At 38.7% G+C, this 22123-nt stretch overlaps 1 protein-coding gene across 2 annotated transcripts in view; it reads right to left on the bottom strand.

Annotated features, from left to right (window-relative positions):
* Positions 1–2615: 2615 nt before the first annotated feature.
* The window catches only part of LOC138357974 (receptor-type tyrosine-protein phosphatase mu-like), a 35335-nt gene continuing 15827 nt past the window's right edge, over positions 2616–22123 (bottom strand). The window contains exons 10-21 of one of the 2 annotated variants that reach the window (XM_069315207.1): positions 20762–20848; positions 20514–20567; positions 16966–17090; positions 16530–16665; positions 15643–15792; positions 14020–14110; positions 13519–13610; positions 10602–10721; positions 8292–8417; positions 4669–4820; positions 4300–4435; positions 2616–4015 (exon numbers count right to left, since the gene is read on the bottom strand). In XM_069315207.1, coding sequence (XP_069171308.1) covers positions 3941–4015; positions 4300–4435; positions 4669–4820; positions 8292–8417; positions 10602–10721; positions 13519–13610; positions 14020–14110; positions 15643–15792; positions 16530–16665; positions 16966–17090; positions 20514–20567; positions 20762–20848 — 1344 coding nt within the window. In that variant the 3' untranslated portion in view covers positions 2616–3940. Of the gene's footprint in view, positions 4016–4299; positions 4436–4668; positions 4821–8291; positions 8418–10601; positions 10722–13518; positions 13611–14019; positions 14111–15642; positions 15793–16529; positions 16666–16965; positions 17091–20513; positions 20568–20761; positions 20849–22123 lie in introns of those variants that run through there. The other variant, XR_011225181.1, reaches the window with a different exon arrangement.

The following is a 22123-nucleotide window of genomic DNA, read 5'->3' as shown; positions in this document are numbered from 1 at the left end:
GTGCAGAAAAGGGAAAAAGGGGGGGGGGGGGTTACGTGGCAGAAATCAGCAATTATACAAATTGGTCAACAAACGTATTGTTTGGAAATAGCAAGACATGGGTTGACAATTTGGGGGTAAGATAGGTTACATGGAGTTTATTAGGTGGTACTTAGTTTTTCTCTTAAACTAGTTAAGAGAGGTACAGACCTTTGACATGATTGGGAAGGTCATTCCACATTCTGGGTCCCTTGATTTGTAGAGCATTTTTAGTTTGGTTAAGGCGCACTCTTGGAATATCAAATAGGTATTTGTTTCTGGCGTTATGCCCATGTTACAACCTTCTATGAAGCATTTAAGGTCAGGATTGGCAGTACTGTTCAGAGTTTTAAATATATAGAGTACACATGAGAGGATGTGCAGTGACTTAATATCTAACATATTTAAAGATTTAAATAAGGGGTACCGAGTGCTGTCTGGGACCAGAGTTTGATATTGTTCATTTATTATGCATGCCATACCCATCTTGTGGGCAGTAGTGGAAAGGGTATATTAAAAGCACAGGAGGAATAATATTTTGTATTTCAGTGTCTGCTTTTCAAGAGTTGAAAACTTCTGTAAGATCAACAGCAAGAACCTCATACTAGCCATTATAAATGATCTGATTGCTGCACAGAGTAAAGGGTTTAGAATCTCTTTTGTATGGATACCTTCTATAATAATAATAATTATTATTATTATTATTATTATTATTATTATTATTCACAAGAAGGTGCAATGGGTTGGTGAGATTTCATTAGATTCGTATTCGTACATTCTTGCAAAGCCACTAGCACGCATAGCATTTCCGACAGGTCCTTATGAAAACGTCCATTGTAACAAGGTTTTACATCAACAAATAACAACAATATAAATTCACAGAGGTGATTACACTGGTAAAGATATATGTCTTAAGTACTGTACATAAGGAAATTTAACAGTTACAGTGTGAGTTTGAAGCACAAGGTAGGAAACTATGAGGATGAAATTAGGTATTCTTTTGTTTTACTTTTGAATAAGGCATAGGTTGGACAATTTTTTTTTTATTTGTCAAGGAGTGAGTTCCATATACTGGGTTCCTATATTTGCATGTAGTGTTTGCACAGATTTAGTGTGACTGGGGATATCAAAGAGATATTTATTTCTGGTGTGGTGCTCATGGGTTCTATTACACCTTTCAAGGAAAGGTTTCAGATCAAGATTAGCATTTAGGAACAAGGTTTTGTACATATAAATAGTCCACCATAATGACAGATATTGCAGCCAAATTATCATGCTCTTCTTTTTGTTTGATCAAGAGTAAACTCACAATACAATATATTATACCGTAGAACATAAAATGTGCAGTTTAATTTTGCAACAACCAAAGTTACTAATAAATGATTAATAAAATAAAAATAATAATAATTTCAGACTAAACACTGTATTCATCTTTGGTTATACTGTATTGTACATCTATTATTACATCTCATTTAGCTTAATCTTACAAATCTCATTTAGCTTAATCTTACAAAAAAATATAATACATTTTTAATAATGATAAAATGTAATATTATGAATACAGTACTTATCATTATAATTGTACTTCAAATATAAAAGTAATGACATTACCTGAAATGGTTTGAGAAGCAGGTGCACAGTTAATTATTTTGTCATATAAATGCAATTAAAAAAGTTAAACAATTTAAAATTAGTCTTACATTATAGATAAAAACACTCAAAGTACATTACTGTATATTAGAGGATATACAAACCCTTATTAACAAAAAGTTACAAAAAGAGATACAAAACAAAAATTAAAATACTGTACAGTATAGGTTAAAAGACAAAGTTTACAAGACAAAGCCTAATATTGTCAGACAAATATTACAATATACTGTATAACTTATATGACACAGGTTAAAAAAACTATTTATTTATTTGCAAGAAGGTACATGGATACTTTTGTTAAACATTTTTGTGATTATAGTAATTGGGACCATCTCGCATATAGGCACAAACAAGCATAGTGTTTCAGGTAAGTCATAAAGCTAGTTGAGCTTTATAAAGCTTCATAAGCTTTATAGAGCTTCATAAAGCTAAATAGTTGATTTATAGGTTAAAATGTGATGAGTCATTCTTAAAGAATTAAAGCTAGTGGCTGAAGACTATAGGGTCCCAGTAGTACTGTACCGTCGGGTTTGTTCTCATCTCACAATCAGGAATTCGGGTTCAAATACCAGGCGGGACAGAAATAGCTGGGCGCATTTCCTATCACCTAATGCCCTTTTCACCTAGCAGTAAAAAGGTACCAAGGAGTTAGTCAGCTTGTTGTGGGGTTGCATCCTGGAAAAGGTCAGTAATTTGACCCTGGAGAGGACTGCAATATAAATCTAACATATATTTACACTGGCTGCATATCCTCAACACAATGAATTAATGCGGGAGAACAGGACTGTACAGTATTACATCACATCTTCATAATTTTTACATATTATATTACAAATCCCATTAAGCCAATATTGTACTGACAAATGAGAATGTATCACAGCATTAACACCCATTATATTAATAGTAATACAGTACTGAATTAATGAAAAATACAAAAACACATATTATAAAACTAATTTATTTATTTATTTATTTATATATATACACAAGAAGGTACATGAGAGTACATAGCATGATGTGTTTACATTTTTGTAAAGCCACTAGTACGCATAGCGTTTCGGGCAGGTCCTTAACCTAACAGATAATATTAAGTAGGTAATTTCTAATAAAATTTATAAAATGTTAACAGGTACATTGTAAAAAAATTTGACAAGTAGGCACATTAAAGCACATTGATAGCTTTGATTGATAGCACTGATATCTTGATTGATAATTTGACAAAGATTAGTAAGCACATTGATAGCACATATAAGATGACAGCAATGATCACAATGGTATAGTTGTATGGCTTAGGTACATATATTGAGGGATTGGGTAGCACACAATATGTGTTCAATATAACAACCATGATATAAGATAATATCAATGATTACAATTGTAAAGTTGTATGGCTTAGGTACATATATTGGGGGATTGAATAGCACTGGATACAGTGCGAATTTAAAATACTAGGTAGGAAACTATGAAGATAAAATTAGGTACTTTTTGTAGGTACTAATGACATACAGGAGCACAGGAGACTATATTATTGTATCACATCACTGCAAACATAGAGCAATCAGCTAATTATACAAACAGTATTTAAGTTATACATGTGGTAGCCATCTCTCAGTTACACATTGAGATGACTGTCCCTTAAGTTTACATAAAGTAACTGCCCCTCAGAGTTACACATCAGGAAATCGTATCTCAGCGTGTAATTTGCCCGAGGGCCACCATCTATTTAGTGGTCTTGATAGGAACAGGAAACCGATTGCATGTCAAAGATTGCACATTGTCCCTGAGGATTTTTTCAAACTGGAGTTTGAATTAGTATCTTTGCATTTACAACGTTGGTGGATAAGCAGTACCATGGGTTTATAACCCTATGGTTGAAAAAAGCATCTCCTGTTTTCTGTCCTATATTGTGGCTTTTGATTTATTGAGCGTGAAGCTGCTGCTCCCTGTATGTGGTACATATGATCTTTTAAAGAAGTAGTCTGGATTAATATCCTCCAAATTGTTCAGTATTTTAGGTCTTGATGAGATCAGCCCTGTCATGCCTGGTTTGCAATGTTGTTAGTCATGTGTCTCCCTCAACTGTTCCTGGTATGAGTCGACTTAGTTCTGGGATGATTTTTTTCACTATAGATTACCAGAATGGTTGAAAATTTGCTAATTTTCAATGACTATGACAATCTCAACAAAACAACCATATGAAGTTCCCATGTCACTGTAGATCACCAAGCTGATTAACTGACGAGACTTCAGTTGCTCCAGGTTGACTTGGTATTCAGTTAAAGTTGACATAGTTGTTAAAACCATTGAGATAAGAGATAGCAGCTGTATGGAGGAAGTCATACTGTTCCTGCCAAGTTTGATAAATAATTAATCGCTCACATATGTCAACAAAATATGAAATTAATACAAAATACATATAATTATTTTAAACAGTTATATTTAAATTACAGTATACCCTTCGTACTTTGAAAAAATAATATTCAGATAATGAAATAATATTAATGCCTGTTAAAAACCATAAGTAAGACTTCAGTCCCATATGGAACAAGAACAATTTAATCTTGCATTTCTGCTATTTCAACAAAATTTACATTACAAGATCTCTGGAGGTAATGGAGCAATGTCACTTACAATACTTGTGATGAACTGAGGTCTGTCATAGATGACACTGAGGACAGAGCGGTAGACGTCAACCTCCTGCACCAGCTTCATCCTGGCGACCAGCAGCAGCAGGGCCATCATCACTCCACACCCTGTCACCCCGTCCCTGTCAAATAGTGTTATAGTTATTATACACCAGCTGCAGCAAAGTTGTCAGTGGTTGAAGTTAGCAACAATATATATTTTTTAGTAAAGCTTTGCAGATTGAGCAAGTACTGTATTACAGGTCTAATACAGTACTGTATTAGAGTCCATAAAAATTACCCAATAATTTTTTGGGTAAGTTATATTATGTAATATGTAAATAAGGAAGAAACTAAATAGCAGTGAATGACGTACTTGCAAGTGAAGAGGGTGTAGCTCTGCATGTCAGCAGTGGACTCTGTTTTCTCTAAGATGGCCAGCAGAGGATCTGGGGAGGCAGGCAGCAAGTCTTCATGAGGCCAACCTTTCATCATCAGCAGTTTACACTTATGGGGTACTGATAAACGCTGTCCAAATCATAAGACAAATCTTGTAACAAGTACCAAGAGAGCTAGATTACATTACACTTTAATGGTTGCAACAACTTTCAGTAAATATGTTTAACATGACGACTTAAGCACAACTTGCCAATAGTTGTTAAAATATCCTGAACATGCCAGGAAAGTATTTTCCATTAAATACTCATCAAGTATCCAAACTTACACACTGGGGCCCATGATTGTTCTGTAAAAACTTTAACTGACTGACTGGGACCTGGTAACTTATACACAGCACCATTAACTTAATGAATGAAGAACGAGAACTTCCACATAGTGCTGCCAACTTTCTTAATGAGGCAGTAAATTCCAAGTAGTACTGTTAAATTTCTGAAAGAGAGACTATATAAAACACCAGCGTGGACTGTAATTAAACACCATTTTCTGGTTAAGCCCCATAGGCTCCCTGGAGCTATCGGACTGATATACAGTATGCTATATTAGAATTGGGCATCAGTCAATTGGAGTTCAGCCTACTGGGGACCACGAGCCAGAACCTGGTCGCCTCAGAGAGGAAAAGGGAGCAATGGCCTATGGAAATCCCCATGTGTTTGGGAGCATTCCATGTCTGCCATCATCCAGGGTTAAGCACCCAGAAAGGTATAATATAATAAGGCATAATAATGCCTTATGTCATAATAATGACACCGAGCAAGCAGCGCCTGAAACCTAGGCTGGGCCGACCACCAAGGGGCCACGAGATGACTCTCCCGCCGTAAGATTCCAAATGAGCCAGAACCAGAAGCATCAGCTGGACCGGGAGAAAAAGGTACAGGTAACTTCACCTCGACCAGTCCTGCTGAAAGGCGTCAACTGCAGTGGCTCTGCAGTTGGGAAAGGGCCCCACATATATCAGAAGATGCCGAGACTACACCGACACAAAGAGGTCCACCTCCGGGATCCTGTATGTCCGGCAGAGCCAACTGAAGGAGTCGGTGTCAACCGTCCAATCTGTGGCCAGGGAAATGAACTGAGACAGGCCATCCGCCAGGACATTGGACACTCGCCGGATATGAACCACACGGAAAGCCAAACCCTGAGAATCCAGAAGACAAGTCACTCAAAGCAACCAGCCCCAAAGAGGAAAGGACCAAAGAGAACCCCTGCAGTTCAGACAATGAACCACTGGAGAGCAGTATGAATAGAGTCGGATCGTGGAACCCTGAGTGACCCGAACCCTCTGAAGTGACAGCCAAACCACCACAAACTCTCTCACCATGCTGTGAGCCCATCAGAAGGAAGGCGCCCACCGCCCCTGGTCGGCCTGGTAAGCACTGGTCACAAAGACCCAGCCGAGAGACAAGGCATCTGTGAACACATTGAGTGAGGGCTTGGGTAGGCGCCAAGGCACTGAACCCAAAAAAACCAGAAGAGGAAGCCAACGACACAGCAACCGATGCAAGGCCCTCGGAGGCCGAACCCAGCAATCACGAGAAATGTGGAAGGGATGGCCTTGAAGAAACCAAAACAGATGCCAAAGTCAGACCCGGCCCGGTGGGTAAACCAGCACAGCAAAGTTCAGACTCCTGCACAACTGCTTGAACAACCATTGAGTGATCCAGGACCCCCCTTCAAAAAAAAAAAAAAAAAAAAAAAAAAAAACAGCTTAAGGCAGGATCACAGCTCAGCATCGCCTCTGGAGGCATTGCTGAGGTTGCGCCTCAAGGAAGCGGTTCGAGAATTCCACACAAGGCCCATCTAGGTCCAAACCTGGGCTGGAACCAGATGGGACTTCCTCCAGTTCACCAGGAACCTGAACCCGGCAAGCTGGGAAAAAATCACACCCCTGGCGAGCAGGCGAGCAGACAAGCAGACCAGCCTAGCAGGAAGGCCACCAAAATACCATAAGTGGTCCAATAGCCAAACAAGGCAGACCCCCTACATGGTAAAGAAAACAAAAATAAAAGTAAAACCCCGCAAAAGTACGTCACCAGAAGGAACAGGAACACGGCCGGTGCATAGGTAGACAAGCTGTGCAGTACCTTGTGCTCCAACCAGCAACAATACCACTTCTTACCCAAGGCCAAACAAAGGCTACAAAAACCCTAGTCGGCTCCAAGGGCAGGGTAAATGCCGAGCAGCAACAACAACCCCTTTTAAAATACAAATATTTATTCAGGTAAAGTACATACATACAAGGTAAGATTCAAAAGTTGATGGATTTATAGATAGAGCTAGTACATACAATGCCTAAAGCCACTATTACGCAAAGCGTTTTGGGCAGGAAAAACACTAAGACTAAAACTTAATACAAATTGAGATTAAAGTATAAATTGTGATGAGAAAAAATAAGAAAAAATGGAAAAAAGGGGGGGGGGGGGGAACCATGGCAGAAAAAAAGCAAAAATACAATTTGGTCAACAAACAGCATTGTTTAAAATGGAGTCCCGAAGGCCCTGTGGAAGGTAACCCTAGACCCAAGGGTAGTATGTACAGGGTGCATAGGGAAGGCAGCCCTAAGCACATGCAGCCCCAATACTCTAATTTCACCTGACCACTGCACCACAAACAGCAGGTTACACCACTAAGGCAGAAGTACTGCCAAGAAATTGAGGCCAGAGTCAATGACCGCCCCAGAGCGCATCAGCCTTATGAACTGGAGATGTAAATAACTGGCACAGGGAGGCCTAGGGTTCCCTTCTCCCCCTCCTAGGGAGGAGAGGGCTGTGCGGACAAGCAGCACGGTGGTGGTGTATGTTGTTTGCTAGTTTCTTTGGGTTGGGGGAGTTCTGCCTCTCTGTTCGGTGTTTGGTTGCAATTTTCTTACCAAGTGGGGTCTGTTTTGTTATGCCTACCTTTCTGGGTGCCTAACCCTGGTTGATGGGAGACATGGAATGCTTCTAAACACACGGGGGTTTCCACAGGCCATTGCTTCCTTTGCCTCTCTGAGGGGGGCCAGGTTCTGACTTGTGGTCCTCGGTAGGCTGAACTCCAATTACCTGATGCGTTAGACTAACATAGCGTATATCAGTCCGATAGTTCCAGGGAGCCATGGGGCTTCCTCACAGAAAATAAATTTTTATCTCTAAATAAATAAAATATTGACAGACCACCAGTTTCCTGTCCTCATCGAGGCCACTAGTATGTTAGTGGTCTTCAAGGAAAATTCAGGTAGTTTATTTATATTTTCTGTGCTATTAATTTATCATAAAACCCCTGAGGAATGTTCACAGAATCCAGGTTGTAAAACTCTGAACTTCTCCATATATCTTGTAACTTACTGACTGTGGTGCAGTGGGCAACATTTTCAGTTAACAACTGAGACTCCAGTGTTCGATCCCCAGACAGGACAGAGATGGTTAAGCACATTTCTTTCACCTGATGCTCTGTTCATCTAGCGGTAACTAGGTACCTGAGAGATAGGCAACTGTTGTGGGCTGCATCCTAGGAAAAGTTGATGGGCACCAAACCATAAGGCAAACCATAATACTGTCAACTTACTGACTGAAGGGCAATAACTTCCACGTTGTACTCAATAAAGTTGCTGAAGTCATGTCGACTAATCACTGTGATCACCATGTTACCAACTGTCTGTTGCAACTCTCTGGAGCACACATCAGGGTAGTCCTGACAACACAATAATAACAATAACAATAACAATAATAATAATAATAATAATAATATAGAACAAAAACCCACACTCGTGTATTTGTGAAATTTATGTAAGGAATTTACACCAAGTCTTTCGCACTCTCCTGAGTGCTTTGTCAAGGTCTGAGTGTGTAGTTAGGATGAGACTTACATCTCAACGTCTAATGAGGCTGCTATCCTGGGTCCAATCCCCTTATCCTTCTTGACCGCCTGACCATGTCACTTCTATTCCCAACTGGTGATGTACCTGCGATAATATCGTCTACGGAAATATGGTCATGTATCCTTTCTGTAATCCTGCTATTCTGGGAACTGGACTCGTTATTAATAGAGGTGTTTATCTGGATGCTATACCTCATAACCCTCTCCATACCCAAAGGAACACTGCTAATGGGACTGCTTTCACTCATCCATTTATTGAGAACTAATTTTAAATCACTCGGAATCATTTTCCTAGTAAAGCTTTAAAGAAGTAAAGCTTTTGTTGCCAACAAAAGTATTGAGAGTATTTATTAGAACCCCTTCCACCACCCTTCTAATTCTAATATTACTTATATAGATTATTTCACATCTCTTAAAATCAACATCGAGTGATGTCTAGGGCCAGAGTTAGATAGTGTCCTAATAGCAGCTTTGTGTTGAGTAATTAGAGGACGTAAATGATTTTGGGTAGTAGAACCCCAAGCACAAATACCATAGTTGAGATAAGGATAGATGAGAGAGTAATAGAGTGTCACCAGGGCAGGGCGAGGTACATAATATCTGATCTTAGAAAGAATGCAAACAGTTTTTGAAACTTTTTTTTTTATATATTTAGAATGTGTCCCAGGAAATTCAGCTTGCGGTCAATGAGAACACCAAGGAATTTGCCATCTACTTTGTTTTAAATTTGGGTACTCTATTGGGGTCAGGACTGGAGTAAATGAAGGTCGTGTCGTCAGCAAATAGAATTGGTTTGAGATGTTGGGAGGCATTTGGGAGGTCATTAATGTAGATGAGACAGAGGAGAGGGCCAAGTATGCTGCCCTGGGGAACACCAATGTTGATGGGTAGGGTGGGAGAAATTGAATTATTCACAGAAACATATTGGAGTCTGTCAGTAAGGTAAGACTTAAGGTACTGCAGGGAGTGACCTCTGACTCCATAATGTTGTAATTTAAGAAGAAGGTTTTGGTGGTTGACAGTGTCAAAAGCCTTACGCAGGTCCACAAATAACCCAATAGGGAACTCATTTTTATCAAGAGCTGCATGTATCAAGTTAATCATACAAATAAGTGCATCGTTAGTGCTTTCTTGGGGTCTGAAGCCATATTGACAAGAGCTAAGTATATTGTGTTTGGCTAGATAAGAGTAAAGCTGCTTGTAGATAAGTTTTTCAAATATTTTAGAAAAGTTTGGCAGAATTCATATAGGTCTGAAGTTGTTAACATCAGTGGGGTCACCATATTTGTGGACAGGGGTTATTCTCGCTTATTTATATAAACATATATAATATATAAACACCTTCTGGATTTCTATCCTCTCCTACTCTATTCTTACTAATCCTGTCCTTAATTGTATTTGGGTAATTGAAAACGATTTTATAATTATTATGTGACTTTATCATCCTTAATTGATCTCATCTCTTTAAGACATAACTGTAACATGCTCGTGTCTGACGCTAGACACAAAAAAACAAAATTATTAATGATGGTAACAGAATCTATTTCATGTAATTACCTAAGTGTAATTACCCAAGTGTAGTTACAGGATGTGAACTACGCTTGTAGTGTCCCGTCTTCCCAGCACTCTTTGTCATATAATGCTTTGAAACTACTGATGGTCTTGGCCTCCACCACCTTCTCACCTAACTTGTTCCAACCGTCTACCACTCTGTTTGCAAAAGTGAATTTTCTTATATTTCTTCGGCATCTGTGTTTAGCTAGTTTAAATCTATGACCTCTTGTTCTTAAAAGTTCCAGTTAAAAATTCAGTTGAAAAAAATGCTTGTGGGGGGGGGGGGGGACCTTTCATAAGTTCATAAGGTACTTGCTTCTTATTCCCATTGAGGCCACTAGAAAGATAGTGGCTCTCAGGTTTATTCAGGTACTGTATATGCCAGGTGGAGTTGAGGCAGGGTGCGGTGGAAAACATAGAGGGGTGTGGTGGTGAGCAACATACCAGGTTGTGTTGAGGCAATGTGTGCAGCTGAATCCATACTGGGACTCGTCTCTCGTACACCAGTCTCCACAGGTTTCCAACAGTGTGCGGCAGAGGGTGCTCTCCAGCCAGGTATGCATCCTGTTCAACATATTGGTATTTTATTATATTTTATTATATTTTACAATATTCAACATATTGGTATTCAACTGGTATTTTATGGTCCTGTACATCATGGTTACTATTCAGTGTATAATATGTTCCCTTATAACATGATCACTGATATAATGATCCTGTACAATGTGACCAATGATATAATATGGTCTTGTACAACATGATTACAGTACTTATACTTTATGATCCTTTACTACATATTTACTGATATGAAATGATCCTCTACTACATTATCACTGATATAATATGGTCTGCTACAATATGATCACTACAAGAAGAGCATATATATATGCTCTTCTTGTAACACTGTAAAAGTGTTTGGGTTAGTTTATTTAAAATATATATAGAGTACACGAGTCACAGACAAGGATCTGAGAGGCGCCAGTTGTCTGCCTGAGATCTCACACCTCTAACCGTTAATGACCCCAAGTGACCTGAGGTCAGATCATGATAATTTCACCTTGCTTCCGCTAAGCGTATAATTGGAGCCGGGTAGCCTTCAAACATGCCGACGTTTAAGGAGTGGCTTGGTAGTGCCGGAGGCTATCTACTTGTGGGCGGAGTTAGCTACTAGGTTCCCCAATATAAACTCGGAGAGCTATCCAGCATGAAGCATTAACAGACAGAACGGCAGTCAGGAGAGCAGAGCAGACGGGAGGCTGTCGGCCGGCAGGGGCGAGACAGTCTCTGTCAAGCTACAGACCCCCCCCCCCCCTCTCTATTCAACTTAGACTCAGTCCTCGGTGAGTGAACATTTAGGTAAACTTGGTCGTGTTTACATATGTTGTGTGATGATCAGGGGCAGTCAAGTTGTAGGGTTCTCGAATTCTTGGATGATGACTCACTTTGCATATTAAACTGGAACATTTTAATTGAATTGCTAAATTATGATACTTCATGTGAAATATAATTATGAATTTATTATTTAAATTGTGTTTAACTTTGTTCCCTAGAGATTTTGAGTTGAGGTGAGAAAGCCTCTGTAGTTACTGGTTTCATGGTTTAGAATGAGTACATGATAAAGATGGGACCATACTAATAATGATCTCTTGATAACATCTTTTGAGAATTTTGTGATACAGACAAGTTCCATTCCTTGTCTTGTATGTAATGATCATGAATGGATGGTGGCAGCATTTCTACTTCTACTATCTACTCTTCTCCTTCTACCTATCTACTCCTCTCCCTCCACCCCTCTCTGAACTTTCACTTTCAACTAATGACCCTCCTCGCTCCTCCCACCTCCCTACCTCTCACCCCAAACCCTCACTAATTACTTCACTATTCATTTCTTTCCTCTCGTTTTCTCTTATACGTTTGTGGCAATGATTAAGTATTCTAGAGTTCTCTCTAGAGTTTCGGGTAACTGATCAAGTGACGGCGCCTTGTAGTCTTAGCACCTAGGTAGTCAAATACCTAGGTTACAAGGTGTTGAACGAGAGAGGTTGCCTTAGGAACTCTGGAGGTGCTCTAGAATAGTTAGCTAACTGGGGACGGGATAACGGACTAGAGAGAGCTGTTTCCCCCGGCCTCGTTAGTTAACTGGGGGGTGGAATAATGGACAAGATAGAGCTATTTCCCCCACCCCCCGTTACATTCTCCATGTTCACTGGTATAAAATGCGTGAACAAAAAAATAATTTTATAATATTGTTCTGTTTAATGTGATCACTAGTATAAAATGGTACTGTTCAACATCATCACTCTTTGCATTAAATAGATGTTCATGGTTTTCATTATTTTTGAAGTTCAATATGGTGACAAAAATCATCCCAGGACTAAGTCAACTCTCTTTACAGCAATGGCTGAGGGATTAAAGACTAACAACACTATAGGGAAAACCACTAGCTAGGGTCAGAACCCTACATTGTTCAGTATTACGTTGCATCTTTCATCCATTTTAAAAGTCTGTCTATATTATCTTATAGGCATTTTGTGCTCTCTTGATTTATTTTGCACCTTATTATAGAGGGCACCAAGTCTTATAATTCATTTATTTGTATTTTTTCCCACATCTTGCCCAAAACGCTGTGCGTATTAGTGGCTTTAGGCTTGGTATATACAAGCTCTATTTAGAAATCCAACGTTCTGCTTGTAACTCAATATTCCTTAACCAAACTAGAAATACTCTACAAATCAAGGGGCCCAGAATGTGGAATGACCTTCCCAATCATGTCAAAGGCTGTACCTCTCTCAACCAGTTTAAGATGAAAACTAAGTACTACCTAATTAACTCCATGTAACCTACCTTACCCCTAAATGTCAACCCATGTCTTACTATTTTTAAACAATGTTGTTTGTTGACCAACTTTTATATTTGCTATTTTCTACAATGTTCCCGCCTTTTATACCTTTTATTTTTTTCTTTCAATGCAATTTATACTTTGAGCTCAATTACTATTAAGTTTTAATCTAAGTGTTTTTTCCCCACCTCACCTTGCCCGAAAAGCTATGCATACTAGTGGCTTTAGGTATTGTATGTACTAGCTCTATCTATAAATCCAACATTATGTTTGTAACTAATCTTCTATGTACTGTATGTACTTTTACCTGAATAAACATTTGATATGATTTGATTTGACTTAGTTTTTATCTTAAACTGGTTGACAGAGGTACAGCTCTCTCTTATGTGAGAGTTATAGTGGATCTTTGATAGAAGATCGACTATATGACACTGAACCATAACTACTGATGACTCTGGGAAATGAACCTTGACTCATGCTCCTATCAATACTGCTGACCCCGGACAATGAAGGCTGACCTACCTTCTGGTCAATGCCATTGACCCTGACCACATTGATGTACTGGGATTCGAGGCCACCACCCAAGTTCTGTAGGAACACCATCCTTTTGTCCGCTGGCCAACATAAAACAGGTAGTCTTATTATTATATTTATTGTTACCAGCATTATTGTACTGTATATCCATTTTAATCACAACTTTAAATAACTAGAAAAATGTTCTTTTTCCTGCTCAGACAGATACACGTTAGTCAAACCTAAGCATTATTTTTATACATTTTCATATACTGTACAGTATGTTAACTTACTTGCATTTCATAATGTTATATACATAATACTCAAAATGTAACAGCTAAACATTAAACTTTAGGTTTCTCCGAAACACAGCAAATGGTATACTGTAGTAGGTTTATAAAAATATAAATGCCTACTATGCAATTATTAACATTATTATTACTACAACTAGTAGTAGTAGTAGTAGTAGTAGTACTTGTACAGGTGAGCACAGGTCAAGTCAAAACTTACCTGGCAGAATGTTAAGGTTCCTGTTCAGGTGAGCACAACGTGGATTGTTGCCAAATTTGAAGCTCAAGTCCTTGGGTAAGCTCTTAAGGTACTGCAAACAATAACACAATACAGTAACATCATTAAGTATAAGCCTAAAAATATACACTTCAATACACTCATTATTTTAGGTTGGTTATCTTAGGTTTATCTTTCATTATCTTACCACATGGTGCAGTGGTAACACACTCAACCCGTGCTTTGTCAGAGATTTGGCCTGGGTTTGTATCTTGGCTGGGGAGGATTGACTGGATCCCAATCCTTAACTGTACACCTCTATTCACCCAGCAGTAAATGGGTACTTGGTTGTTAAATGATTTGGCAGGTCATATTCCAAGGAAAAGTATGATTAAGAACCTACCTGAAATACTATGTGTGCTAGTGGCTTTACATGAATGTAGAATTCTTGTATATATATAAATAATAAAAAAAGGTTATACCCAAAATGCTGCACATAATTAATTGTTTTATAAAATATACAAATACTGTCCCTACTAAGTAACCAATGTAATCTGATCCCATATTTTTTACAAATTATAATTATAAATAAAATACAGTACTATTATATGCATGTACAGTATTACATGCATATAATACACATATTATGTTTACCGAGTATGTATTAGACTGCTGAAGTATTGAATAATCTTATTGGTTGAGGTTGTGCAATGTTGCCTACAGCAGTAAAAGAGAGTGCTTCATGCCAGTACAATGACAGCCTGAGGAGAATGACACAAATAATAATCTTAAGGTGCTGGGAGAACACTACAGATTACTAAAGGTATAAACTAGAAAAGACTGCGAAGAGATATTGGGTAATAATCTGACAGTTTATTGGCAGATCCTGTGTGTATTAAGCGGTCCTCACTGTGTAGTATAAGTCAGAGGACTATTGAGTTTAGGCCTGGTGATTCCCATGGTATAGATCTCCCACTATAATGTAGTGGTGCTGGTGTTGGTTTAGGGGAGGGTACAGTATACCTGGAGAATACATAGAGAGGATTCTGGGAATTCTTCTACTCGTCAAACCTGGCCTGGCACCAGGCTTGACTTTTGATAACTTGGTCCAACAGGCCTACACCACTCTGCTTGGAGCAGAGTGTAGGTCTGCATATCCACTACAACCCTGTTGGTCCAGCAATTATTGCAGGAACTTGTCAAATTTTTTCTTGAATATGTTTGCTATTGTTTTAGCAATGGGTGTTAACTTTGGTGGGAGGATATTAAATAGCTGTGGACCTCAGATGTTCATACAGTGGTCTCTGATTGTGCCTCTGGTATCTCTATTCTTCACTGAATATATATATATTTATATACACAAGAAGGTACATTAGGTTTATAAGAGTACATAGCATTGATGATTTTACATTCTTGTAAAGCCACACTAGCACGCATAGCGTTTTGGGCAGTTACTGACGCATACGGGCAGGCACACATAGCGTTTCAGGACTTACAATATGCTCCAGTATGTGCTGCTGCTTCTGCTGGTGTTAGAGGGTGGGTTGTGCTGGGGTTAAGGGGTTGTGATGTTGTTACTTTGTTGCTACTAGTGCTGGGCTGATGCTGGAATACCATACATCTCACCTGAAACTGCTGGAGTATGATGGAAGTGTTGGAGGGAGGGTGAGGAAGACGCAGGTCCTCCACCACTTCAGGAAATTTGTCACAGGTATAGCTGGTGGTGATCCCCGACAACACTTCCTGTAGCAACTGATGACTGAAGATGTACTGTGCCTGTAACACAGAACTTGTGTCTTAGTATCACACTTCCACAATCCCATAATACCACATTACCAAAATCATAGTCTCACTACAACATAATTTTATTATATTTTTATGGATTTAGTTCACCGGAAGTTTTAAGAGTTAAGCTATTCATATTGCTGGATTAACTCAAGCTGACTGAGTTCAACAGGAAGACATAACTTCCTCATTTTAATTAACATTTGTGAACTAATTGGGTCGAAGGCATATACTGTATGCGTTTATTTTGTTATTTATTTATGTATAAGAAAGTACAATGCACTGTTATTATTATAATTATTATTATTATTATTATTATCCACCCAGCCCCTCTGTTTAAGGAGCACTTGAGAACCTTTATCACTGCTCCTTTGGATTTTCTCATTTGATGCAGTCACGTTAGTGTGATAACTCTGTGTATTATTATTATTATTATTATTATTATTATTATTATTATTATTATTATTATTATTATTATTATTATTATTATACATACCAATATTAGCTCAATAACCCTGTAGGTGATTCACCACCTCTACTACCCACTAAATGAGGGTGGTTCATTACCTCTAGTACCTACCAAATGAAGGTGACGTGTTATTTCTACTGCCCACTAAGTGAAGGCAACTCATAACCAATACTATACACTAAATGAAGATGATATTACCTCCAATATTTACTAGGTGAACATGACCACGACTACTACCCACTATGTGTAAGTGACTCGCCTTGTTCTCCACTAGCCTGGGTCGTCCATTTCTTAGCATGATGAGGGCTTGGTGAGGGTCCAAGTACCCAGAGGAATTTAGTTGATCCATCATGAGCAGCACCAGCAGCACTGATCCTGACCGCCCGATACCTGCACTGTGGGCAGATGAACTCTCAGATACAGTCCTATGAAGAAGAACTCTCAGATACAGTCCGCTGAAGAAGATGAACTCTTAGATACTGTACATGATTCTTGATAATATAAACTTGATGATTCTTATGATCTGTAATACATAACTGTTAGTTGAGATATCTTTATACAGCATCAGACAATAATGGGGCCTGGGAATACACCTACAGTGGACAGTAATGAGGACTAGAAACATATCTACAATGGATAGTAATGAGGACTGGAAATATACCTGCAATGGATGGTGATGAGACCTCAGTAGTTACCTGCAGTGAACGATTAGAGGGCCAGTGGAAGGCTCCTTGGGAAGGTGCTTGATCATTTGTGCCAGACCGTAGGGATTCTGTGGCACTCCATGATCTGGCCAGGCTGTGTACTGGTACTGCTTTACCTGTATGGGCACAAAATATACTGAATCAATGGTTTGCATCCCTTACATTCATTTTATGCAAGGTGGTGAACAAATTGATGTAAGATGACTGAAACATCTAAGGAATAGCAAGGCCTGTAACAGCTGTACATATACTACTAATGTAAGGCTAAACACTAGTAGCCTTATGCAGGTGATGAGTCACAATAACGTGGCTGAAGTATGTTGACCAGACCACACACTAGAAGGTGAAGGGACGACGACGTTTCAGTCCGTCCTGGACCATTCTCAAGTCGATTGTCAATAGACTTGAGAATGGTCCAGGATTGACTGAAACGTCATCGTCCCTTCACCTTCTAGTGTGTGGTCTGGTCAACTAGTAGCCTTAACTATTAGTGTTTACTAGTAGTTAAACTTGCAGTGAAGCTTACAACGATGCTAAATATTGGCTTAGTTTCACATGTACATATTCACTTGCACTACAACTTACCACTAATACACAGAAAAATATAAGAATAACTCTCTGTGGTTCAAACACAGTAGCCCTTTAATAGATACTAGAAATGCTACGAGTAAGAACTAGGACATACACTTCAACACTAATTACCTGAGGGCCATCATCTCTAAAGGGTTCAATTGGAACAGGAATCCAGCAGTTTGTCAAAGGTCCTCACATTATTCCTGAGGATTTTTTTCCAGCTGAATTTTAAACTGAAGTATTCTCTTTGCATTTGCAGCTTAGGCAAGTAGGTGATTCCATGTGTTTATTACTCTATGGGTGAAAAATTATCTCCTGTTTTCTGTCCTACATTGTGGCTTGTTGAGATTGGAACTGTGTGTTCATTACATTGGACTCTTTAAAAAGTTGTCTGGATTAATATCTTCCAATTCATTTATTATATTAAAAATTTCATGAGATCAGCCCTGTCATGTCTGGTTTGTAGTGTTGTTAGTCCTAATGGCTTCAGTTGTTCCTGGTAATGAAGTTGATTTAGTTCTGAGATGATATTATTAATGTGTTGAACTTTCTCCAAAGTAGATATGTCCTTTTGAAGTGAATTGCCCAGTTATCAATGATTTGAGACCAAATGGCATAAGATACTTTGAGCTTTGAAAATATTTCACTCACTGATCAACCTGTCCTCTTAAAAAGAATGTCGCTTTTGGCTGTTTACCCGTATGGCCGAATTTGGACGTAATTTGAAAATGAAAAAAAAATGAAAATAAATTTGGGATTTTTTTCAACAACAGTAAGTTAAAGGTCCTCTGATAGGTTAGGTGGGCAGGAAATTCTCATAAAGTTTCAAAACGGTATGAAAAACATTAATGGAAAGTTTCCTTTTCTAACCTTGCCGAGTGGGCTGGACGACTCAAACAGAAAACGGAACAGTATGTCACTTTTGTGAGTTGATTTCATTTCAAATTACGTCCAAATCTGGCCATAGCGCGCATTCGAGTGAAAAGTGACGTTATTTTTAAGAGGACGGGTTGCACTGATAATGGAAGATGTTCTTATACTCGACCCAAAAATTTGCTAATGCAGGATAGTAGTCTCACATCCCGTGTTTTTTTTAAAGTCTATGTATGACTAACTGTCCTGTATGATGGAGATATTATATGAACTTTTCAAATTAAAAAATTCTAATTTTTATTCAGGTAAACTACATACATAGATCAGCCCGTCCTCCAAACAAAGATCCAAAAGTGATTCCATGCACCCGCCAAACCCCCTGTTTATGAATGAAAAGTGGCTTACACACTGTGGCTTAAAAGAATAAATAAAGAATAGTGGCTTAAAAATGGCTTCTTCCCCAAGGGAAGAAGGCATTGAATGTCAAATATCTCTTCCTCCTTCCTAGTAAATATCAAATCTAGCATGGAGGGAATGTCCCCTTCCCTCATCCTAGTGGCTTGTTTAACATGTTAATACAAGAATGTTTCCCGGATGAGGTCTACAAATTTACAGGTCCAAAAGTCCTCTGTTCTAGCTTCATATGCTTCCCAGTCTATGGATTTCAAGTTGAAGTCGCCGACTTACAACAATCGTGATCTATCTTTATCCGCTCTTGCTATAATCTCTCTCATTATTGTTATAAGACCCTCTTATTTACTATCTAGCTCCTCCTTTGTCCATGTGCTGCTTGGCGGTGGACTATATGCATTTATGATCATTAGTTTATCATCCTCATGGCAGATCTCTACTGCTATTACATCAACTTCTCGTGGATTGGCAATCATTATTTTATTTACCTTTAGGTGTTCTTTCACCAGCACAGCAACGCCACCACCTTTCCTAATTTTTCTGTCCCGTCTCCAAACTGAGTAGCCCCTTGGGAATATGATCTCATTTAAAATAACATCTTCAAGTTTTGTCTCGTGAGTGCAACAATTTCTGGTGTCTGCAGCTGTATTACATCACTTAACTCTAGTATCTTCGATCTCACTCGTCTACATTAATGTATACAATTTTCAGGAACATGTTCCCCCTCCCCTTATTCTTCACTACCCCTCTCTCTTGCAATTTTGTAGGTTTGCCTTTTTGTATCATTTTACTGGCCTGCCTATCCTTATCACTTTGTAGAAAAAAGAATTGATTTCTTGTTCGTTTCTGCTCTCATTTAGATGTTTTACCTCTACGAGGTTTAGCTTCAGCTTCTCTCTGTCTTCTCTTGAAAGATCTCGTCTTAACGACCACACTTTCCCATTCTCATCACTTTGTAATTTTCTAGCATTCCTTAGTACTTCTTCCATCTGTTTGGCACCGTTTAGGGTGATCCTCAAAGGTCAATCTTTTTCCTTTTACATACCTGCCTGTTCTCCTGTAGTCGCACACATTCTCTATGGTAGTGTGCATATATATTTTTGTATATACGTACAGAACAGTATATTATGTTATCTCAGTTTCTTCAAGAGAAACACAAGAAATACCAGAAATAAATATCTCTTTGATATCCCCAGAGTCAGACTAAATCTGTGCAAACACTCCATGCAAATAAAAGGGCCCAATCTTTGAAACTCACTCCCTGATGAATTAAAAATTTGTCCAACCCATGGCCTGTTCAAAAGTAAAATAAAAAAGTACCTAATTTCATCCTCATAGATTCCTACCTTGCACTTCAAACTCACATTGTGTCTTGTACTACCCACTTCTCCAATATTAGTAGTACTTAAGACATGTATCCTTACCAGTGTAATCACCGCTGTCAACTTATGTTGTAGTTATTTGTTGATATAAAAACCTTGCTACAATGTACCCTTTCATCTTATCTGATATGTTAGATTTAAGGACCTGCCCGAAATGCTATGTGTATTAATGACTTTGCATGAATGTGAAAATACCAATCCTATGTAATCTCACCAACCCATTGCACCTTCTTGCAAATAAATTATTATTAATAGTAGCAGTAGCAGTATTATCTGAGCACTTATATTTGCTGCACTCACCTCTCTCACTTCCATTTTTTTGGAAACTTCCAATGTTCGAATGATAAAGTCCACCTGATAAATACAAGAAATTAATTATATTAATATGCCATTCTAATACATGTGTATTTATTCTCATAATGAAATGAATGAATGTACAACAGAGAGAGAGAGAGCAGAGTGGGTTGAATCTGTTTAATATAAAGAGACAATGTAGTAGATAAAATGAGTAAAATTCATATTAAAACATGTCCCTGAAGACAGCTGACCTTGTTCTCTGTAGAGACGAGTTTGATCTCAATGCCGTCCTTAACCAGAGGATGACCTTCCTCTGGCCAGTACTGTGCCACCTTGACCTGGAAACAATGTACAAAAGTTTTAAGTCAAGTCATCTGTCCTCATAACACTTTTCATTATGGTGGCAATTCACCCTGTTGTGTTCTGTGAGACTGAAATTGATGGAAATATATAAGATACAGTACTTACTTGCATTTTCCCAGAGATTAATTAGTAACCCAGGGCTTTAGTTGATACCCCTAAGCTTGCTTGATACCACAGGATTTATTTGGTGCTTAGGACCAATAGAGAGCTTGAAAGAATTAGTTAGCACTAGCTAACTAATGGAACCTCAGCATCTATATAGGTAAATTCAGATATAGATGGGTGAAAAAGCATCTGTTTTCTGTCCTACATTATTGCTTGTTGAGCTTGATGTTGTTGCCCCTTGTATATGTTACATTTAACATTTTTTAAAAGTGGTTTGGATTACCATTCTCCAACTTGTCCAGTATTTTAAAGGTATTGATGTTATTAGCCCTGTCATGTCTGGTTCGCAGTGTTGTTTGTCCTGTGGCTCAACCATTCTTAGTATGAAAGTCAACTTAGTTCTGGGATGATTTTTGTATCTGGATTGTACTTTCTCCAAAGCAGCTATGTCCTTTCTAAAGATGTGGTCTCCATGCTTAGATACAATAGTCCAAATGGGGGTGCACCTGAGATTTGTACAGTTCAGTAACCATTTTCTTTTCCATGAAGTCAAAGGTTCATTTGGCTGTTCCTAGAGGTTGGTGGCTTTTATTAACTGTAACCTTATTTCCAAGGGTTACTTGGCATCCTTGAAACTTACATGGTACTCCAGAAGTATATTAGCATTTCAGGGGCTCACATGATAAACTTGAAGCCCCACCACCAAGGTTTAGTTAGTTTAGTTCATTTATTATGCACCCCATACCCATCTTGTGGGCGGTAGTGGAAAGGGTTACAGAGGCACATAATGGGCTCAGGGACTGAACCCCACAATTCATTTAGCTAAGCAAGTTACACCACCAAGGTTGATAAAAATTAATGTTGTTGAAGACAGGAAGCCTGTACTTAGGTTTATCAAGGTTTCCCTAGGCCAGCAACTGACCTTCTTCAGCATACAACCCACAACAATACCATAACTACCAGGCACATATTTTTCTGCTAAGTGAAAAAAGACATCAAGTGAAAGGAAAAGTGCCAAACCATTTCTGCTCTACCCAGGGACTAAACCCAGGTCCCTCAGTTGTGACCCCAAGGCCATTGCGCTACAGGATCTAGCAAGTGGACCACTCATCCCTTTTCTGGCACCTGGGCTTTATGCGGTATTC

Source organism: Procambarus clarkii, chromosome 81, assembly GCF_040958095.1.
Source record: "Procambarus clarkii isolate CNS0578487 chromosome 81, FALCON_Pclarkii_2.0, whole genome shotgun sequence".
NCBI lineage: Eukaryota > Metazoa > Arthropoda > Malacostraca > Decapoda > Cambaridae > Procambarus > Procambarus clarkii.
Note: the sequence above shows the minus strand (reverse complement) of the source record. Positions and strands in the feature narration are given on the sequence as shown.